This window comes from Scatophagus argus, chromosome 2 (assembly GCF_020382885.2).
Source record: "Scatophagus argus isolate fScaArg1 chromosome 2, fScaArg1.pri, whole genome shotgun sequence".
NCBI classification, from domain to species: domain Eukaryota; kingdom Metazoa; phylum Chordata; class Actinopteri; family Scatophagidae; genus Scatophagus; species Scatophagus argus.
In genome coordinates, this window is record NC_058494.1 from 3844403 (window position 1) to 3865629 (window position 21227).

At 41.3% G+C, this 21227-nt stretch overlaps 1 protein-coding gene across 1 annotated transcript in view; it reads left to right on the forward strand.

Moving 5' to 3' along the window:
* The first annotated feature begins 4436 nt into the window (after positions 1-4436).
* Positions 4437-21227, forward strand: part of LOC124065843 (sodium/potassium/calcium exchanger 3-like) — a 50519-nt gene continuing 33728 nt past the window's right edge. Inside the window, exons 1-2 of the mRNA XM_046401666.1 lie at positions 4437-4961; positions 8244-8366. Coding sequence (XP_046257622.1) covers positions 4766-4961; positions 8244-8366 — 319 coding nt within the window. The 5' untranslated portion in view covers positions 4437-4765. The remainder of the gene's footprint in view (positions 4962-8243; positions 8367-21227) is intronic.

The window sequence follows — 21227 nt, forward strand, 5'->3', positions numbered from 1 at the left end:
AAGATATTAATAGAAAAAATGATCATGCTGTGTTTGGCATATGTTTCTCCACTGTTTTAATCTGCTTGTTTTTTTTGGGATGCAAAAGCAAGGAAGCTTGTCCTTATTTCTCCTTTCAGCATTGCCACCTGGACCATCTATACTGTCCCAACTTTAGCTCTTTAGCTTTTTTTAGTTCAGCAAGCTATTCCTGGCCAACCATACCATATCCACCCACCCCTTTTCTGTCTCTCACCATTGGTGCTGAGTTGAGGTTTTTCTATGTTGTGGTGTAGAGCAGCAGAAGAGGTAGTGGAGCTCCTGTAGCCCAGACTTGGGAGCTCTCAGAGAGGGAAGACATGACCTAAATATGTCTGCTAGCTAGCTAGCCTTAGTACTGCTTCAAATTGGGTTGAATCTGCAACTCTTCTCTGCGATGACTGCATTGTGATCCTAACTCCAGACAGAAGAGGTGGTAGTAGACTGTGCGGCCTTGGATTATTGATGTACTGTACCAAACATGTGAGAGAGCTTCAATTGATCACAGCTGTAACAGGGTGAGAACAGGGAGTGTTGAATAGGGCGGATGTTTAAGGTTTGCCCATCTGAGGAATCGCCCGTGTATTCAAACAGCATGACTGTTTGTGTGTCTGAGTGCAGATACCCCGAGCTGCGGGGCAGGGCAGTGGGCGAGGTGTCAGTCATACATGGGAAAGTGGGTTAAATTCCAGGCATTCTCTTCCATCTGAAGCCACACTGTCTGGTTTGTCTTCTCTACAACTTATCTTACATCTTGCGTGTGTTTGTGAGAGCCCTTTGCCAAACCCACTGGCTATGGAAAAACAATTTAACTGGATTTAATTTGTTGCCCCCCTCCTCCTTCCTCTTCCCTCCTTCCCCTTGCCTTTTCTTTTTCTTTTTTTCTTTTGTGTGCCTCTGAGAGGTTGGGAATTCATCTTGTTTGGTAATTCCATGCCCCGTCTGAGCTCCCTTCGCAAGTTAGACAGGCCAGGTTTCATGACAGCTTTAAGCTCTCCAATCATGTGTGGTTTTATCACTAGTCTTTGCTTACCATATGTGATACAAAAATATAGGTAGCGTGTTAATCTTATTTGGGGGAAAAATGTTTTTGTCTTAGCTGGATTAAACGTGGATTATTTTTCTTCAAAATAGGTTTGAACTACTCTGTCACATCTCTTGCTTTCCTTCAAATTCTTTTGTCAGTCAAGGCTCCATACTCCAAAGGGTTAAAAGGCACAGTGAAACCAGTTGCCTAGAGCCCTGACCACTTTTTCCATTCTTGCTGGAAAGTTTCCAGTGCTATTTATATGAAACCTCAGGCTCGACAATCCAGAAACCCACTTGGCCGGGATTGAGTATTATCCATTATCCTAAAGTTCTGTGTCACTCAGATTGTTGCAGAGGAAACATGAGAAATGATGGACACTTAGAGAAATTGTCTAAGGTCTATCTCTCTATGCAGTGAGTGAGTGGGCAACACATACACACAGGCACAAATGAAATCAGTTCATGTGACCAAACTATTATTGGGTAACCAAACAAAATACTACATCTAATCTGTACTGGTGCAGTGAGAGTTTCAGCTCATCTTTTGGACTAAATGCCTGAAGTGAAGCAGAAACTTTTATCATTGTTAAGAATGACTGGCATTCACTTTTGGCTAAGATACTGACATATTTTAGAATAATAACACTATTCTTGTTATTATTTGTAGAAGATGTAGTAGGCCAGGAAGGCAACAGTGAAGTGTTTGGCTGCTGTGCACAGCATTTGTCTGTGTCTGAATGGATGAGTGGTACTAGTCCAAAACAAGTAGGGAAGTTACTGGAAAGCCAGTGCAGCTTCATGAACTTTATATTATTATTCAGCAATACAGTATGCAAGCCCTTTAAGTACACACTTCTGCTGCACTGTAAATCAATAAAAGACATTTCCAGAAGAGGGCAGTGAAAGACACACATCACATTTTTTTTTCACCTTCACAAACGACAGACATTGTAAATCTTACTTTTTTTTTTTCAACCAAACGCACTTGAATTTATTTTATTTTTGCTATGACACTATTTTGTTAATATGCTTAAAATGTGATTTGTAATTTTCTACCTGAACCGGAAGTACATTACTTGACAAGTTGTGAATTTAAAATAAAATGTATATGCTGCATGGACTACCAGTGACCCCAGTTGCATGCACGTTAATTTATTCTTATTTGATAAACATAATTGGCAACTTGAAACAAGAATTTCTAAAAATGCACCTACTGAATATGTGTGATGTGAAAGGTGTCGCTTATAGTAACAAATAGAGAATTATCGCCAGTTCCCCTCAGCTTTACAGAGCCTCTTTCAGCTTACTGTAATTTTCTGGCTTGCAACTTGTTTTAGTTCAGTTTTGCCGGCCCTCCCAACTTTGCTTTGCAGAAAGCTTTTTGGTGAAAAGGTTTTGAAAAACCCGCTGTGCACACCACTTAGCCAGTACCAAAGCAGCAGAAAAAGTTAGCACACAAACAGAGCGTCTTGCTAAACCGCCAGAACTGGACATTGACAGACTTTGGGTAGCCAGTAACACAACTGAAAATTAAAGCTACTGTTGCTTCGTGTCTGTTGGATGTGTCAAAATGATTGATCGTGTAAAGAGGGATGACATGAGAGCTGCTCAACAGTGAAGCTAAAACATCTTAATCGCCCCCTGGTGGCAGGCTCCAGTACAGATCATCTTGTTAACCAAGGGGACTTTTACCAAAACTGAAAAGTCAAAGTACACATCAAACGAATTTTTCCCAAAGATGATATCCATAATTTCATAAAATTTTTCAAACAGGGATGCGTAGCAACAGCAATAATACCACAAATATTGGACCGATAGATAATCATAATGATGAGGTATACAGAAGGCACTGTGGTGATTATGATAACAATAGCAGTAACAATAATAATGGTAGTAGCTGTACAGGGTAGCAGAGAATTAAAATAAATTATGACTAAACAGTAGTAATTGCAGTAGGTTTCAACCAGGACTGCAGCAGGAGGTCCAACCATGGGAACCATGGGTTTCCATGGGAACCTGCAAGATGAGAAAGCACAAGGACTTCAGGGAAGAAGTTGAGTTAGTGACATGCATTAATGGGACATAAATGTGTGCAGAAGGAGAGGGAGAGGAAGAGAGAGCTCAGTGCGTCATGGGAGGACCCCGGTAGTCTAAGCCTATAGCAGCATAACTAGGGGCCGGCCTAGGCCAGCCCTAACTATAAGCTTTATCAAAGAGGAAAGTTCTATTCTTAAATATAGAGAGGGTGTCCGCCTGACGGACTGAAACCGGAAGATGGTTCCATAGTAGAGGAGCTTGATAACTAAAGGCTCTGATTCCCAATCTACTTTTGAGGACTCTAGGAACCACAAGTAACCCTGCATCTTGGGAACGTAAAGCTCTGGTGGGATAATAGGGAACTATCAACTCTTTAAGGTATGATGGTGCCTGGCCGTTCAGGGCTTTATATGTGAGGAGAAGAATTTCAAACTCTATCCTGAATTTTACAGGCAGCCAATGTAGAGAAGCCAGTATGGGAGAAATATGATCTCTAATGCTGGTTCTTGTGCGTAACCGTGCAGCAGCGTCTTTAGAGACTTGTTGGGGCAAGCTGATAAAAGGGAGTTACAATAATCCAGCCTGGCAGTAAATGCATGGACTAGTTTTTCTGCATCTCTCTGACTCAGAATGTGCCTAATTTTTGCAATATTGCGGAGGTGAAAGAATGCAGTCTTTGAAATGTGTTTTGTGTGAGTTAAGGGACATGTCCTGGTCAAAAATAACTCCTAGATTCCTTACAGTGGAGCTTGAGGCCAAGGTTAAGCCATCTAGAGTTGCTATATCATTGGATAATTTGTTTCTAAGGCATTTAGGGCCCAAAACAAGGATTTAGAAGTACACTCTCTCTTAAATAATTAGTTATTTTGGTATAAAAAAAAAAGGGACTGGTTAGGCGGGTGTATGGGTGGGAACTCGATCCTGTGGCAAGGTTGCAGTGCTTGTATCCAGGATGTTTTGGCTTCACATTTGTACAGTGGGAAGAAGTGCAGATGTTCCATTCATGTTTATATATGTTGATCATTGGGTCAACATGTTCAGGATATGAAATTTATGAAGTGATAAAATGTGAATTTTGTATTTACAGTTTGTTGCACTGCCCCCAAGTGGCAAAAATCTAATGATGCAGCTTTAATGATCAACCTTAGCTTTGACAGCAGGCTACAGTCGATAAATTGAAAATGGCCAAAAGTATTCTATGTCATACACAAGTGTAGTGTACGTAGAAGTATACTTTTGAAGTGAAATTCTGGTATCAGTAATATTCAGATTGCTGACATGGATTTCACCCCACGTGTGCGTACACCCCCCCCCACACACACACCCCCCATCTCTTTTTCTCCCTCTCTCTCCCTCATCGCTCACCAGACGGACGCATCCATGGAGGGCTCATGCAGCAGTCCTCTGCCTTACTACTTCCAAAACCACTTTTCAACATGACATAAGAAGCAAAATCCGGCTCTTCCAGCCAGACGCTCGCCGTTTCTGCCAAACAGCCCTCGCAGCATCCCGTCGGTACCAATTTCCAACTTCTTCTTCTTCTTCTTCTTTTTTAATTAACATTCCCCCTGCTTCCCTGAAACCCCTCCCCTGTACTTTTTCATCCATTCCCGGGAGATAATTCAGTTCCCTGGGAATTAAAGGAGGTTACTCGTGTTTTCTTTCCACTTCGGCCATCCGCATGGATGTGATGTCTGTAGAGGGGATGTCTGTGCCGGCTGTCCGACTGCGGAATCGGCTGGCGCAAGTGATGCCGAACCTGAAGAAGGTCAAAGCGAGACGGAAAAGACGAAAGGAGTTGGTTTTAATCCAGATATGCTTGTTCGGCGGCTTGCTGGTGGTCGTGAAGGGGTTTTCCTGCTTAGCGGAAAATTCAGGTGAGCATTTATCCGTTTGTTGAGCTTCCTGTTCGGGGCGCTGGGATGCCGGGGGAGGGGAAGCTGACCCCCCCACAGCAGTTAACTGGCTGTTTCCTTTCTGTACATGTGTGCTTCTGAAACATTTCTCCAGTTGACCGTTTGCATCTTGTCACCAAACACACACAGCTGTGGCCACTGCGTTTGTGAAGAGACGTTAAGATTAGCGTACGCAGCTGCGTGGTGGAAACCTTCGCGCTTACAGGCATCCTCCTGTTGTCACTTGCTAAATGTTATGGTTCGCTTCCCTGCAGGGGGATTACAGTGTGTGACGTTTACTCAATAATTAAATCATGTTAAGGTTTCATTGTAAAGCCTGGTGCGGTGGCTTTTTTCCAGCAGCCTATGAGGGACTGAAAGTTTCGCTTTGTATCTTCCTGTAGGCCGAGCTTTGTGTTTGGGAACATTACGCATAACTCGTAAAAGTGTGTGTTCCTTATCATCTACAGGATAAGATGTCCATTTATCAAAAACACTGAAATAGCAAAACCAAAGTGAGTTAAATCCTCTTAATGGAGACCGACAGGGTTGCAGAGGCTCCTGTATGTTCAGGTGCAAGGAGCCCCGGGGTTTGGACCCGCACCTCTCCAGGTACACTGTCGCTTTCCCCCCTCTCTGACTTTATTTCAGTGCTGTACTGGCATATTTGTTAAATAATTAGCATTGCCAAAGCACCCAGACGACACCCTCATAATAAATAAGTACGTTACTTGACAGCAAACTTCGATGTCTGCGTGTTCCTCTCTCTCTCTCTCTCTGCCTTTGACTGTGCTCCCAACACGCTTAATTACAGAGTCAGCGTCAGCTAAAGTGAGATGCATTTATCACTTTCCATGGACAGAAGGCCTGCATGAATATTCATACACTCATGATTTGTGCATCATCAGTGGGACTCTTCTTTTTTTTCCCCCTCCTCTTCTTTCCTCTGCGTATCCTGGTTACATGGAAATGCAACAGTGCTGCTCTCTGCATGTGCTCCAAATCAGAGGTGAACAAGTGGCGACACTTGGGGCATTTAATGCATTTCCCGTGTCCCCATTGTGTTCTTGTTAACTCTTAATCAGCTCGCCGGAATATCAATTAAAGTTGATTATTTATGATGCGCTTAATGAAGTTCTGCTAAATTGAGCTTGATGTTGCGGAGCTGGAAGCGGAGCACTCAGTGCCTCTTCACTGTGGCACATTAATCATTCCCACGCTCCTCTTCTTCTTTCCGTGTGCAAGATAGCGAAAGATAGAGGGAAGGAGGGGACGGCAGCTCGGAGCGCAGGCACGCAAGCCTCACCGCTGCTGCCGCTGTCTGCTGGAGCTGCTGTGGGTGGTGTAGTAAAGGTGAGGCCAGGTGAGAAGTTCAGCCATGCCCTGAGGACTGTTGAATAACTGGGCTTTTTAATTCTATCTGAATCCCTCTCTTAGGCCAGACTTGTGGTTGGCAGGGTGGAAAGGGTAGAGTGCTCCTGCTGAGCTCTCTGAAGTATGAAATGAATTCATTGGTGGTGCTGCTTTCTTGAAGAATGTGCAGATGTAGCCACAGTGGGAGCTCCACTTTGTGCGCTGCACTATTGCTCCACCACCCCCAGGAGGATTTTGTTTTGGAAAATTATGAAATTCCCCTTCAATGTATGAATTGGGAGAGAGGGGTGAGATACCAAACGGACACATCTGTCGTGCACTCCTGCAGCTGTACACTGTTCTGCTATTACATAAAGAATCAAACTTTAATGTGACAGAGAAGACAAGCTTGGCCATTAAAAATACAATAAATTGCTTGACACGCACTTTGCTACCTTTGCAACATCTCAGCAGCACAAACATGTAACTTATACATAGAAATGAAAAGGCCCAATTCATGACAATAAAAGTAATATGATGAATGTGCTGAAATGTGCCAGAGCCGAAATGTATTAGTCGATTGATGCAACGCTGTTTCGGTAGTAAATGGATTGTTTCAATGTCTTTTCAAGCAAATGAATTTTCAATGTCATTGTCTCATTCTCTGACAAAAATATAAAAGCTTCAGTGTTTTGGACTGCTGGTCTGATAAACCAGACATTTGAAGGAGGAATTTGGAAAGAAATTGAATGAAAGTTTTAGACATATCTTAAATTAGAGAATGACTTGAGTAATTGAGAAAAAAGATGAATCTATAATGAAAATAATTAGCAGCTGCAGCCATAAAATATAGTACATGTACTGAATTATGTGTCCTCAGATGTTTATCCAAAAATTTTATCTGTAATTGTTATTGTCATTGTCAAATGACAAGTGTCCTCTGTACTGCATGAGCACTGGGTATCAAGCCTCTTTGATCAGTACTTGACATGAAAGCTGTTAATTTCAGGACATTGTCGCTGAACAGATTTAAACTCTTTCAAAGGAAATGTTTAGTGTTTGTAGAACAGCAATAATCAGTTGACACGATGAATTTGCAACAGCCGTATCTGGATAAACAGTTTGTCATTTTCAGGCCATTCTCAAGGATTAAAAAAAAAAAGCCCAAAATGTTCTCATTTCAGCTTTTCTTGATTTAAACATTCGATGCTTTTTTCAGTTTTCTTCCTAATCTCAGATGGTAAACTGAATATCTTTGGGTTGTGGACGACAAAACATTTGAAGACATCACACTGAAATGCAAAGATGTTTCACAATTTGCTGATTTTATATATCTATACATATATATATGTATAGATATATATGCAAAACCATGAATCAAAAAACTGTTGCTGTGATCCTGGTTTACAGACCAAACACCCGTCTTGACATGATGCAGAAGTGTCGACTTAGCATAAAACTCGAGTTACCTAAAAAGCAGTTTGCAAAATCAGCGTTCCATGTTGCCCTCTTTTCCCTGGCTGTGGCTGCCTTTACAGTCTCCTCATACCAGCACACGAACGTGGGTTATTGTTCCGTATTTTCAGAACATGAGAATGATGTCTATGGATGGTGCAACCTCATGACATGTCTCTGCTTGCAGCTGTTTTCTTTTCACATATGTTTTCATAGATATCACACAGTCTGGGAGTTTTTTAACACTCATTGTATAGCGTGACATGCGGTGAACTTGTAAGATTTCAGTTTTCGCACCTTTCCTTCTTTGATGACGGTTTTGGGTACAAATCATAATTTTGAAATTTCTCAAAGTAATTAAAAAAATCGCGACAACACACGGTTAAGATGTTGTACCTGCGCTAAAATGCCCTTGAATTTGAAAGTGGACTTTTCACTGTGACAAACATGTTCTAGGTTTCTCCAGCCACAGCGGTGAGGACCAGGAGAGGTGGGGAGGGAGGAGGCTCCTGCAGGAAATGGACAACAGCAGCCTAGAGGAAATGGAGAGTGAGGGATCTAAGAACTGCACTGCTCCAGGTAAGACAGAGACAGAATGAAAGAACCAGGACACCCAAGTCTTTTCCCCCTCCCGACCAGAGAGAGGGGGATGGGGAAAAAAAGCATTGAAAGTGGGAAACGAATGATCACCCCCTCATGTTCTGTCTTTCTTTCCTCCCTGGTCCCCCCTGTTTCTCACTTCCTGATGTGGGGTAACCCAGTTTGAGAGGTCAGGTGATTTCCCTTGAGCACAGGCTACAGGCGGCGGTAACATTCTGGCTGCCTCAGCAGGTTTTCGCTCTGCTTCTCCATCACGTTTTAGGATCCTGCAGGTTTCACTCTCGCTAGCTAACTCTCCCTCTCCATCTCTTCATCTTTCCCATTCTTTTCTTCTGCGACTTCCTCATGTTTTTCACCACGGTGGCCGCATCTCAGGGGGGAAAAAAAATCTGTTTCCATGGCGACCTTTATATCTTATCATCAACCAGAGTCTTCTGTTTGAGGTACTCAAAGATAGCGTGCAAGGATGTTTTGCTAGGTTTCTTGTTTGTAAAGTTGCAGATGACCTTAAAATTGAAAAATGCTTTTATGTCATATAAAACAATGTCTTGGGGTGTCTGTCTCATTGGACCGATCCTTACGCATGCATGGAGTCTCGCCATCACTCATATCTGTTGCTATTTTTAGATGGGAGGAAATTTGTTGTAATTGATGTGTACAGAGTTGGATGGAGAGAGGTGACATCTTTTTACCTTGAACGCTAGATGATTGGCCTCCTCTCAGAAGGAGAGGTGGCTCTCTCGTGAGCTCATTAAGCAAAATGGCTGTCATCAATCTCCTTCCTCACCCTCCCAAGGTCGCTGCTGTCATCTATAAAGGGAGCCGAGGTCAAAGTTGAACACGTTCTCTTATCCTGCTTATTATACAGTAGCTGCTCCTTTGTCCTCTCGTGCTAAATTTAAAGCATACACCTTGGTAGCTTCAGGCCCCGCCACCCTCATGAGACCTGCAAGGTTTTTGCTAATAAAACCTCTATTTTCTAGAAGTCTTGGCCTGCTCTGTTGATGTCCCCGGCATGAAACGCATAAAACTTAGTAGTGAGTCATTCATTAGTGAGTCATTCTTTATCTGACCTTTGCACACCACTGCATTTGTGAAAAAAGTTGTACAAAACCTTTTGTGGCTTGTGTCAGAGCTTCAAGGATTAGTTGATTAATCGATTAGATGATAGAATCAAAATGAATTGCTATTTTGATTATCAGTTAATTGTTTGTGTCATATTTCAAGTAAAAATGTCCAGTATTTGCTGGTTCCAGCTTTTTTACGTGTAAGTCTTTGGGTTTTGGATTGTTGATTAGACAAGAAACACAGCTTGAAGATGTCACTTTGGACCTGTGGGAAACTTTGACCAATTTTTCACAATTTTCTGACATGTTATAGGCTAAATGATTCAGTGATTAATCATAAAAATAATTGTTGTGTACAGCCCATGTGATGTAGACAAGCTGGTGATCTGGTGCTGTGGATTTTATGGGCCTTTCTAGCTCACTCCTCAGCTCTGCTTAAAGCTACATTAGCCACCACTAGCATAATGCACCCAAATCTTTGACCAAACTATTGATGGTCAAGTGGCATTCCAGGCAATCTAGGTCGAAGATGGGAAGAAGACTGCATGTAATACACATGATTTTTCTGATTGATCTGCATTGGTCTGTTTAGTGTTACTAACAAGTCAAGTCAAGTCAACTTTATTTGTATTGCCCAATTTTACAAGCAGTTTGTCTCAAAGGGCTTAACATAACATCAGCAACATCCTCTGCCCTTCGACCCTCACATCGACTAAGGAAAAACTCCCAGAAAAAACCTTTAACAGGAAAAAATGGAAGAAACCTCAGGGTGAGCAACAGAGGAGGGATCCCTCACCCAGGACGGGCAGACGTGCAATGGATGTTGTACAGGCAGGAAAGCAGTTAACAACATGAGAATGACATTACTAAAAAGACAAGTAAAACAAAATCTTTCACTTTTGATACCACCTCAATATGATTTTAACATTTCACAAGAATGAAATTAGAATAATGAAATTATAATGAACTGCTGTGTCATTCATGTATTATTTATGTGCTGTTGAAAATCACTATCCTATCAATTCTATTCAGTTCAAATCAATTCTATTCAGTTCAACAGTGGAGTACTTAGTTGCCATGCTTAGACAGGACTTGAAAAAGTGTTTCATTTAATGTCATCTGAGATCCCCTTGGAAGAGTGTATCAGTATAAACCTCCTACTGCTCACACTTCTTGCCCTGTTTGTCCTCTGACTGGTAATTTTGCCAGATTCTTCGATCTCAGCAATTATCATTGTAAGCATAATGGAAATGGGACAAAAAAACAGAAAGGCAAACTTGTCTACTCAAAGGAGTCATTTTTTTAGTGAGTTTAGCTAAATTTGTTGTAAAAAAAAGGCTTATGGCTAAATATGTGCCAAGTGGTACTTAGAGCTAAATGCTAACATTAGCATGCTGACATGCTTGCTCTTTATTTGCTGATGTTTAACACGTGCCATGCTCATGATTTTAGTTTAGCCTGTCAGAAAAAGCGAGAGTAGAGCTACTCTCTAGCAAACTGAGATTTTGACCACATGATGGAACAAAATTAAGAGTTAAGATTACCAATCCTGTCCTGGGGACAACACAGATGTCTGAACCAAATTTAACAGCAATCCATTCGGTAGTTTCAATACTTTTCATGAAAAAAATAGAACTTTGGGCATTTTTTTATAGATTGATATCTGTCTTCACTGGAGTCTCCTTTGTGGTGTGCACCTCAGCTTGCTCTTGTCGCAAAGCTGCTGTGATAGTGAAAGCTGATTTGATTGCACCAGTGCTACTGACTGAGTTAGTAGCACCAGTGAGACCAGTGAGTTCTGACACTGAGGTTCACAGAGTACACTGACTCATTAAGCTCCAACTCTAACAAATTGCTTCTTAGTTTTAGCACACTGACCAAAGCTTTCACTGGTTAAATGATACCATTAAACTTTTGTTGTTGTCAGATTAAAGTTCCCTCTGCATCTCTGTAACACTGTACAATTACAGAAACCGAGTGATACCTCTTCTCTGATCAGCTGATCAAATTCAGTAGGATACACCTGTTATTTAAGTGTGCTGTCAAGCATGCATATTGAATCAGCATTCAGGTAAGCATAAGTGTTGTATCAGACTTGGCGGAATATTTAAGGACTCAGATCAAAGCCAAAATGCTTAGGTAAAACATACCTACTAAAAGCCAAGAATGTCAGCCTCATGGCGGCACTAGAGGGAAAGACAGAGGATCACCAAAGTCAGCAGGATTCATCCTCTGGGAACCCTGATTGGCTGTACAAAATGTCAGTCCATCCAACACTTTCTGGGATGTTTCAGCCTGGTCAATCAGCTGTTGACCAACCAGTTGGTTGACAACAGCATAAGTTGTAATAACATTTTGACTAATAATTGATTATCAACAATGTTTTTAATCTGCTTCTGTAAATTTTTGACTGCTTATATGTGTGATCCTGTAGTAGCTTGTACAAGTATTTGTATGTGTGTATTTCCACACTTTGCCAATCACAGATTGGAGCATAAGCCTGGCTGATGAGGAAGCATCCCAACATGAGATCTGTGTTCTGGGAGGATGTAGTATGGCGGAGGCACTTGCTGATTGTTGCCTGAAATTAGAGCCCTGCTGATCAAGTGCTCAAAAGATGAGAGGGAGAGAGATAGTCAGAAAGACAGAGAGGAAGAGAGATAGGCCCTTGCTAATTTTCATGCCATCACACCCGTTGTTACGCCTCCCTCTCTGATTTTAATTGTGAGGACCCCGTCGCTTCTATTGATTTCAGACCTTTGTTTTGTCCCCTCATGCCCTTTCCATCTCTTTGAATTTTTTTAGTTAAGGGAAAAACAGGAGAAGCAATGGTTGTGAATGGCTGTTAACTTCATGTCTCATTTTCTCAGCTTTTGTTCCCTTGAGATTTACAAATTGGTGAAAGCATCGAGGGACGGCGAGTTCACATGCTGTACGAGTTGTTGTGATTGTCGATTTGTGTGTGGCCTTGTGAGTGTGTATAGTTGGGGAGGTGAGTACAAGCCACCTTAAGCAAAAAGGGCCTTCCCTGTCCTGCTCTTGACCTTCCCTTAATCATGGCAATTGAGAATTCATCATTTCGATGACTTTGCTGCCCAAATCCACTGTGCGAGGACACATTCTGCTTTGATGCCCGGAGTTTGTGGTGGAATATAAGAAAGATGGCATTACTTTTGAAGATGTCTGCGCATCATCTGCAGTAATGCTGATGAAACGTGCTTTAAAACACACACCACTGCAGATGCATCTTTTTCTTTCAGTTCTCCCCTCAAACACATTTGCAAACACAGGTGGTTAATGTAACCCCCTGAGCAGCTCTTTGTACAGTAGTATTGGCTGGCTGTAGCGGTCTGGGTATCCTGGACATGTGACTGCTCTCTCCAGGGGTCTTTCCCTGGAGGCTCCCATCCTCCGTTATTAAAGATCTTCTCCTCTCTGCTCAGCTCAGCTCTGCTCTGCTCCGCTCCGACGCAACACTCCATTTTAGGAAAGGAGGCTTCTGTGACTTAATCAGGGCTTCCCTGTGAGAAATGTGGTGTGTGCGCACGCATGCGTGTGGCTGCAGCGTGAACCGTTAGGAGCTGAACCTCGTTAAGAATAGTATTGATTAATGTGAGGGTGCTGGCCCTGCTTTCTGCAGCGAGTAGTGTAGGTGTGCGTCTGATCACCCTGTGCGTGTGTGTATGTGTCTGTTCGTGCTTGCTTCACTTCACGTGGGCAGCCTCTTGGCTCCTCATCACTGTGCCAGAGGCAAGTAAGTAAGCATTGCCGTAATACAGCCTATGAATTAATCAAATCAGAAAAAAATGATCACTCCCTAATACCTCAGCAATAGACCTCTACTAATCAAATGCAAAATTGACCTGAGAGCTCGGAGAATGATTTCCTCTGAGAAATCAATTCTGCCATATTGCAATATTAGCTGTGAGTGGGCTGCTTCTGCCTTCCAAACACAACAACTGTATTAACAGTTGCAGATTGTGGCGAAGTTCTTTCATAATTGCCTATTGTGCAGATTGGCAAAGTCATCTTGTTGTGTTATTGCAGGAGTAGGAGCTCCGTGCTCAGGGGAATAAGACCAATCCATCACTGCAATTAGCTCAGCAAGTCAGAGTCCCTTCTACACCGGCTCCCGCTGATTCTCTGCCTGTTTCTCCCTCGCTCTCCTCTAGGCTTCTGTAGATAGAACATTTAGCTGCTATTTGTTTGTCTCTTGCTGCTATTTTCCTTGATTTTCCTGCTCATTGATTGTCATGTTTCTTCTCTGTCTCTTCTTCGGTCTGTCCCCACATACAGAGGAAATGCTTCCCAGTTCCCCTGCTGAATTATAGAGCTCAGGTTGTTTGCCAGCAGCAAAAGTGACATAACACACCTTTAAAGATTCATCCTGCTGGTGTGACTGTGTGCAAAGCTGTTTCCTGAGTTTGAGAGGACATAAAGTCTCCCACACAAAGTATTTTTCTGAACAACAGGCTCCTTGGCATTTCTCAGTCATTACCATTTGTTCATCTTGGATGTTTTATACCTTTCTTAGACCAACAGAGCACTGACTTTGTGGTCTTTTTATTCTTCTTTTCCACCATTCTTTGAATTTAATGTTTGTTTTGAGCTGCATAGATGTTGTGCTTTCCTTTTCTGTATCTTTACATGCTCTTCTTTACCCAGAGGCCAGACAAAAAAAAAAGAAAGAAAGAAATGTCCTCTCTGAGATTTAGGGGCTTCTGTAATGAGAACCTATCCCTCTACATTTGAAATGGGTGTAATAGGTGAAGTCAGTGAGGGATCGCAGCTCTCTCTTCTCTTTGTTTGTTAATGTAATGGCAGGGCATTGTGTATGAGAGAAGTAGATGCATAATTTAACTTCATGTAAACATAACTGATGGATGTTCAGCTGATTACCATCTGTCCATGAATGTCCATGAAATCTGTCCATGAATGATACCGATGGATAGAATTCAGTTTCTGCCAAGGAAACATTAGCTAATGAAAAACATGTCTGTTTTGGCTATAACGACAAGTAAGGATGTCTTTGATCCAGAGCCCGTAAACGTTGTGGATCTATTGGATCTACTCACACTGAGCCTGATCTTATACCCACTTAAATGTTCATTAAATTGGGATCTGACACATTAAAGAAGCAGCTGTATACTTCCCATGTCTGATTTACCTTATTTTTCACCAGCTGCTTCAACCAAATCCTGAGCATACTTGTTCAAAACTCTAACTTTTATGAACTTAAGTTATTGATATGGATGAATAAAAGTTTAACTGGAGAATGTGACTCGTGGAAATGACATGAGTTGATCAGCTAGAGAGCAGATGAGTTGTGTGCAGTCGTGTGGCATTAGATTGGAGCTTGTTCCCTCACCAGCAATCTCTGGCTATTTACAGAATCTGTTAGTGAGGTTTGTTTAAGTTGGGTTCTGTTGAGTTTATAGGCCAATGAAAGCTAGCTTTCCTCCTTTCCACTAATTTTTCACACTAAGAAGGTGGAGTAGCTTCATGATTTGTGTTCTGTATTATATATCTTCCCACCTTTAAACTGAAATAGCAGGGAAGGTGCTGAGAGGTGCCCTTCAGACATGATGCATGTCATTACAGCTCAAGAGCTCAACTGACTCTTGTCTTTGCAGCAACATCTCCAAGGTACTTTGGATCTGTGTCAGCTTTGTCCTTGGGTCTTGGCTCTGTCCCCGAGCTATGCTTGTCTCGCTTGATTGCTCAGTTTGGTCAGAGATCTTGCAAGAATAAAAGAATAGTCTATTTCCTAAAGCTGGAGTCTCCAGTTCTCATGTGCACACTACACACTTCTGGATTTAATAATCAGATCACCCAATGTTCAATGTGTTTTCAGACAGAAAACAAAGCACCTTGAGTTATTCACTCAAATTTAACCCTAAACAGCCAGTGTGCTGTAATAATTGTACAGATGTTAGCTGTGAACTAGCTAGCAACAGAAACACGGGCCATGTTTGGGAGTGTGTGATCTCAGAATTAATCAGGATCTCCTGTTCGACATATGAAAAACCTGTTTCTGAAAAATATCCAATCACCTGCAGTGTGTACAGAAACTATTTAAAGGCACCTGAACCACATAAAATTCTGTGAATTCCACTAGTGTCACAGGCTGTAGAGATGGCAGGTAGACAACTACTACTACTGCTAAGCTAGGCGAGTTATCTTTTAGCAGAACTGGTTTATCTAGTGTTACTTTTTTGCTACATTATGATTTAAGATTTAGCTTGCTTATTTGTGTTACATACTTGCACTTGCACAAAGATTGTGGAACACCAAAATTATTTTTTCGCTGAATAAATTAATTAACTGTGCCGCTAAATTTTAATCAAATATGCAGTTCCTGTGTTTTAGCTTTGTGAAGTAGTATTGATAGTTGATGTGACAAGATAAGTAGCAGTGTTTAAGCAAAGCTGAGGAAGCAATCATGGACATAAACATAGTAGGTTTGATTCTTCCAAAAATCAACTTTTCTGCATTTTCAGGGCAAGGGGTTTACGATATCTTCAGGAATACTCACAATGTACATTAATAAAATATTCCATAGTGTAACCTCCTGTGAAATGTTGGGAAATTAGCTTGTTGCAGTGGCTTTCTGTAGATTATATGAAGAAAGCAATAACATAAAATAATCTACAACCATTCGTGTATTAATTGGTTGATTATAGGACTATGTAAAAATGCACAATTTCAGCATACTTTGTGGATAATGAAGGTGTGGAGATGAAAATTTGGTGACGTTATGATTTGCAATCTCTCTCTAAATATAAACAAGCAATTAAAATAGATACTATTAATACAAGCTGGCGGCACGGTAGTACGGTGGTTAGCACTGTGGCCTCACAGCAAGAGCCCTTGCTGGGCCCTTCTGTGTGGAGTTTGCATGTTCTCCCTGTGCCTGCGTGGGTTTTCTCCGGGTACTCCGGCTTCCTCCCACAATCCCAAAAACATGCACATTAGGTTAATTGGCTACTCTACATTGCCCCTAGGTGTGAGTGTGAGAGTGTGTGGTTGTCTGTCTTTGTGAGTCAGCCCTTCGATTGACTGGTGACCAGTCCAGGGTGTACCGCTCCTCTCGCCCATAGTCAGCTAGGATAGGCTCCAGCAACACCCCCCCTCCCTGGAGCAGTATAGAAAATGGATGGACGGATCAGTACACACTGCTTTAACAGAAAAACGTACCGTTGTTGCTGAGAGGCTGTAGGGCATTGAAGGAAAACAGTGCAGGCAATAGGGATAAGTAGACTGTGAGCTAATAGTCTTATCAGTGCTGGCCATTAAGGCACAATGTTTATATCTTTGATGCAGTACTGTGTCATTACACTGCAGATGTAAAAAGATTTCCTATTCACTATGCTGGCCTCATGCTGAGGTAATGGCAATGTGGGTACATTCTGTTGCTTCAGTCATTCGTATGAAAAATTCACATACAAATTCATTCATTATTGATATTTAAATAATGTTCTGTAAGGTACCTGCTGTTTCTTGGAAGAAATATTTTAGAACCAGAAAGGACCGTGTGCCATGTGTATACTACAAACATGTATCTCTTCTATAATAAATCACTGTACACAGTGGTTGTATCCCCATCATATAGTTTATCAGTTATGTTGTACTACAGTTTCATGCAGTTTTAAATGCATTTTCTCATTTATCTGATCTAAATGCAGCAATGATGCCATTTTTCCACAGATATGAATCATGAGGAGTTGAGCTTTATATGTGAATTGAATAGAGTGAATTAACCTTCTTCAGAGTAAGCTGTGCAGCCCCTGTTACCATGGTGATGTACACTTTTTAAAAGTGAGTCATCAGCTTTATATTGAAAGGCCATGGTTATGCCCAAACTTAGCCCCACGAGTTTTGCTATACTGATTGGCCTTGGTAGGTGTGACATGCAGTGTGACACTGGATGTTAGTTTTGAAACCGTCTCTAACAAATTGTTCACCGGAACGCCAGGGCTTTCTGACGTGATCACGTCATTGTCCGCTTTTATCGAGTGGAGAGATCTTCTAGTGAGAAATGCCTTTATCTGATAGTTAGAGATTTTTGTTTATTTGTTTATTTATTTTTTGGAAACTTGACATGTTTAAATCTCTCTGGACATAATGCCCACTGAAAATCAAATATCTTCAAACATGAAGCCAATATTACACTCAGCATAATTTAAAAGATTACAAAGAAAATGCAAAGCATGTTCACGTGAAAATGTGGCATATGTGGTGGGCTTTGCAGGGTGTTGGCTTTCAGGGGAGCCTGCTTTGACACATGTTGGTGGAACTCTAAAACACGTGCTGCAGGGTATAGATTTTTGTTGTGTATATGATATGCTTGATATAATAATAATAATAATAATAATATAATAACTCCCTCTGTCACTCTTTCTGTCTTTCAAGCACCACATTGTTTTTTTGTGTGTAAAGAGAGACATAAAAAGACAGAGACAGAGTTTATGTCTTTATGAAGTGTTTGTTTGTTTTTTCTTTTTTTCTTTCTTTTTTACTTTCCCCGAAGGAATTATGGCAAAACTAAGACCCGAACTGTAAAAAGAGAGATTTGTCTATTAGTGAAATTTGACTTAAAATAGCTCGCTTCATGACTTTTGACTCAGTTTTTTCTCTTTTTTTTGTTTTTTTTCAGTTTTCTGTTCACTCACAATGCATCTTCTGTAACCACTGGCTGTGCATTCAGGAACAATGATTCGATTCTTATGAGAGTGTTCATACACAGCTCATGTGAGATTAGGTGATTCCTGTCATGGCAGTGAAACAGTGTTAGTGGTAGACCTCATTTTTAAATTTCCTCTCAGTCCCACAAAGAAATCTGAGACTTTAACAATAAGAGGATACATTCAATGGAATAAACACAGAGTTACATGTCACACTCAACCCATACTGAAACTTCTCAGCTGAGGGAAGCTAGCCTCATGATACATGTGTCTGCGTGCATGTGAGCACATCTGTGAACGCGCATGTCTAAATGTTTGTTGGCGCGTACTGTGTGCGTGCTACAAACTGTGCAAGGAAGGGAAAAAGCGGGAGTCCTTAAATGTCACATTACTCAGCACGGTAACTACGCTCACGACATGCGATGTGTCAGCCCGCATCATCATCGCCCACTGAGCATGTGCAGAACAGGCCCCCAGCCCTCCACGTGCGCTGAGGATATGCACGAGATGTACACGGGGATGAGCTTCTACAGATCCCCGAGGGTGGGAAATGCAACTTTAATCACCTTTTTTTCCCCCCCTTTTTTTTCTGTTATGCTGAGCGTCATCATCCCTCTGGTTGTTTTTGTTATTGTTCTTACTGTTTGCTCTTTGTGGTCCCGTCGCCATTAAAGCGTCGACAGCTTCAAGTGTTGGCTGCACTTCTGAGGGGCAGCCATGACTCTTTGAGGGATATCAGCAAGAGTGAGACCTCTCTATCTTCAGTGTGAGAGAGTGTGAAAACTCTCATTGCTCTCTCTGGTCTGCCTCCCACCCCCAGTCAAGTCTCCCAGAATGCTTTGCTTCTAGCCATATGGTGTAGAGGATGAAGTCAAGTAGCTATTTTTAGGCACTATAATATTTGTCATTTTCATCCAGCCAGCAGTGCCCAGAGCTCTTTTTCATCTTTTTTTCTCTTTTATCTGTCTGTCGTCAACAAAATATGCAAAGCTTGAAGGAGCAGTGCAGTTTATTAGTGATAAACATTTGATCCCAAACACCCTCCAGCACAAAGCTCTCATGCAGACAGGTTCAAGGGCTCTCTGTTTGATAGTTTGGATGTGAATGGTTTTAGAGCTAGAAAAGGTGCTGGATTTTCACAGGTGAGCTTGCCATACAGTCGAGCCGCTGATAACCTCACTGCTTTAGGAAAGCCGATATTTGTCTGTTTTCTACATGGGGAGGAAAATCGGTTTTATTTTGTTTTTTTACAGGGCAATTGTTCTGTGCTTCAGTGAACTTATTCCCTTTGACTAGATACATTAGTAAACATGCCAGCTGTGCCATATTTCTTCCCCGTTATCTAGAGATGTGAGATAGGGATTAAATGTGTCCAGAGAGGCATTGATACTTCAAAGAATGGAAAAAAATAGCATTAATAATAATAATAATAATATTAATTTGATCAGATTGTATTTCAAGTTTTCCCTTCCCCCTCTTTTCTTTTAAGCCAACTCAGTCCATCTTTCAAAGCAGTCTTCAGACATCAGTGCTTCTGACCTTTCTGTAACCTCACCACCATAACAAAATTTCACCACCATGCAATTATAGCCAGACACTGTTAGGGAAGTGGCTATCATGTCATTCAGGAGATATTTTCTGTGTTTTTCACAGAGGGAAAGCACAAAGTGATTGCACACTCACAGAATAAAAAAAAAAACAAAAACATTTCCCACTGTGCATAATTAGCCAGACGTGTGAGATGCAGAATCATTGCATTTATAATGGGCTGGATAGCTTCCCGTTGATGGTTGTTTGACGAGAGGGAGCAGAGGGAGATATATCACAAATCCATAGTGTTTCACCGTCCTGTGTGGAGTGAGTTAGCAGGGACTTCATTAGTGGCATATTTAACTGTTCATCACCACTACGCCAATCACACATCTGCTAATGGTGTTCAACTGTGACAATTTACTGTATAAAACTGTCCCCTTGTTTAATTATTTCAACTTGTTGTGGGTGCCTGAGTATTTGTATGACAGTCTGGTGACAGTGAACAATTCATTAGGACAACTAAGCAACCCATAGGACTTAATAGATTATTCTGGTTTATTACAAACTCTCTTTTATTTATGTAGTTTTGTCCATCATTTCTAGTGGTTCTAATAGCATTGAGCTCACTAATTCAATCACTGTGTTTGGTCAGAGATACATCAAGGAATTGGCCATTCTATAATGAATGGTTGTACAGCTGTATTTAGTGAGAAAGACTGCCAAAGCATCCAGGGAAGAACTAAAATACTAACATGATACACACATGAATAAGGTACTGATGGACTTCTCTGGCCTTGATCCTGACCTGGGTCCTTATGCTACTATGTATCTGCTTATACCAGGCATACAAACAGCTGTAACACCAAATAACTTTAACATGAGCATACCATCGCAGTAATGAATTATAAGTGCCAGGATAAAATGGCTATGCTGTACACCTACATGGATATGACTGGGTGTTATAGTCAACTGGTTGCCACATATTTGATAAGTGGGGCAGTGACTGTGACCTACAGTACTTGTGACAGATTGGATTTTCAAAGGCCAACATAGTATAGTAGCATTAGTTTGGAGCAGAACCCTGATTCCCTATCTCTGCCAGAAAAAAGTTTAAAAAAATATTGTGTTGGAAATGAGCAATCTTCATCTTTATTAACAATTGGATAGCTGTTCAACTGTACTCCTAATTAAATACATTTGGATCATTTCATGTCAAACTCAGAGTAATCTTTAAATACATCTTGGACGAGAAAATTAACCATAGAAATCTAAGTAGGTAGTTTATTTTTATTTATTTATTTTTAGCTATTAAAAGTTTACAGGTGGAAGCTGCAGAGCCATTGGCTGCTGTCAGAGTAGAATGACATCAATACCTATTGTTTGTAAAACCTCCTACTGGCACGATTAATTAGTCTAGTTTGCACACAGTTCTCTTGACTGATGAGGAATTATTCGAGATATGTAGACAGTATAATAAGTGGACGGAGCATCTGGGTATGAAAAGTGAAACCAATGGGAATTGCTTTAAGCCTGCATTCTTTCTAATGACCAAGAGG